General features: G+C 35.1%; 1 protein-coding gene across 1 annotated transcript; it reads right to left on the bottom strand.

Moving 5' to 3' along the window:
- Positions 1-398: 398 nt before the first annotated feature.
- LOC141089214 (olfactory receptor 6C76-like) lies at positions 399-1,172 on the bottom strand. Its single transcript, XM_073575537.1, has one exon. It carries the CDS (start codon positions 1,170-1,172, stop codon positions 399-401), a length of 774 nt encoding a protein of 257 aa, XP_073431638.1.
- Positions 1,173-1,571: the final 399 nt, after the last annotated feature.

The following is a 1,571-nucleotide window of genomic DNA, read 5'->3' as shown; positions in this document are numbered from 1 at the left end:
CTCATCACTACTAAGCATGCAAATGGTCATTATTTCATGATGTCACAATGTGCACCGTGACCTTTCTCAAACATGCAATTAAACATCCCGGGTTTTAACACAGCCAGAAGTGAAGAGGGGTAATAAGATGATTTAATGAAGCCAGAAAGGTGGCAGTGAAGAGTGGAGGGTCGGAGAGCTGAGTAGTAGGGTGAACAAAAGTATTTTTTTTATTTTTAACTTTATCATAGCCCTTTATGGTTCAGCAAACTAAAAAAAATGGCATTTTAGCAAATGTGGATTTGTTTAATATCTGAGTAGAATTCAATTCCGATCAAATATATTCTTTCATGTCTAATGACTAAGAAATATCATTTTATTTAATTCATGGATAAAGAAACAAGCAAAAAAACACATTATTATTTGTAACTTCCATGTCTGATTGATTTTAGTGTAACTTTTAAGCTATTTATAACTGCTTGGTTTCTCAGGGTGTAGATTAATGGATGTAAAAGTGGAGTTAAAATACTATTGAACACAGCTACAGTTTTCTCATTACTGGTAGAGACATTTCCGGCTGGACGTACATATATAAAGATACAACATCCATAAGCAATTGACACAGCAATGAAGTGTGAGGAGCAGGTGGAGAACATTTTCTGTCTCCCAGTAAATGATGAAATACGCAAAACTGTTGAAATTATAAAACAGTAGGAAGAAAATGTAGAAATAAATGATCCACAAATAGTGATGGATGCAATGCAAAAATACATCTTCTCAACCAGATCCGTATTAGAGCAGGATAAATGTAATATCGCAGAGCCATCACAAAAGAAGTGGTCAATGGCAACACTGCTACTGCACCAGTCTAGCTGAGAAATTAGAAAAACCACTAGTATAAATTCCAAAAAGCCAAATACCCATCCACTAATAACAAGTTTCCTGCAGAGTTGGATAGGCAGGAGTGTGTTATATCTGAGAGGGTGGCAGATGGCAATGTAGCGGTCAAGTGATAGAAGTGCCAGAGTATAGAATATAGTGCTGCCAACAGAGACATAGAAATATAGCTGGAACATGCAGAGACTAAATGATATGGATTCATCACCACTCATTAAGTTGACTAACAGTTTAGGAACCGTACAAGAAGAAAAACATATGTCTAAGATTGCCAAATTTCTTAGAAAAAAATACATTGGAGTTTGAAGATGCTGGTGTATGGTTATGATTGTTATGGTCACGATATTACCCAAAAGGGAGAATATATAAACAAGGAATAAAAGTGAAAAAATACATAATTGTAGTGGGAATGTAACTCTAAAGCCAACAAGACTAAACCAAGTCTGGTTGTAAGATGCCATCTGCAGAATCTAATTTCATTTTAAGACAAAAAATGAAAAATGGACCATATAATATAATGTGGTAGAATAAGGACATTGAAAATAGACAATGAATTGTGAATTCTATAGATATGTTGCTCTAAGCTTTTATGGCACCGGTACTGTTTTTTCATCTGGGAGTCTAATATTTATAGCTTAATTTCCTGTTTGCCCTGTGGAGTAGGCAATTAGCGCACAGATTTAAACTCCTGAAGG

Source organism: Dendrobates tinctorius, unplaced genomic scaffold (genome assembly GCF_039654945.1).
Source record: "Dendrobates tinctorius isolate UK_male_01 unplaced genomic scaffold, ASM3965494v1 ptg000044l, whole genome shotgun sequence".
Lineage (NCBI taxonomy): Eukaryota > Metazoa > Chordata > Amphibia > Anura > Dendrobatidae > Dendrobates > Dendrobates tinctorius.
The sequence above is the reverse complement of the archived record's forward strand: the minus strand, read 5'-3'. Positions and strand labels throughout refer to the sequence as shown.

Excerpts from the sequence above, each read along its gene's own strand:
- LOC141089214 (XM_073575537.1), bottom strand. The coding sequence starts at position 1,172 with ATGTATTTTTTTCTAAGAAATTTGGCAATCTTAGACATATGTTTTTCT.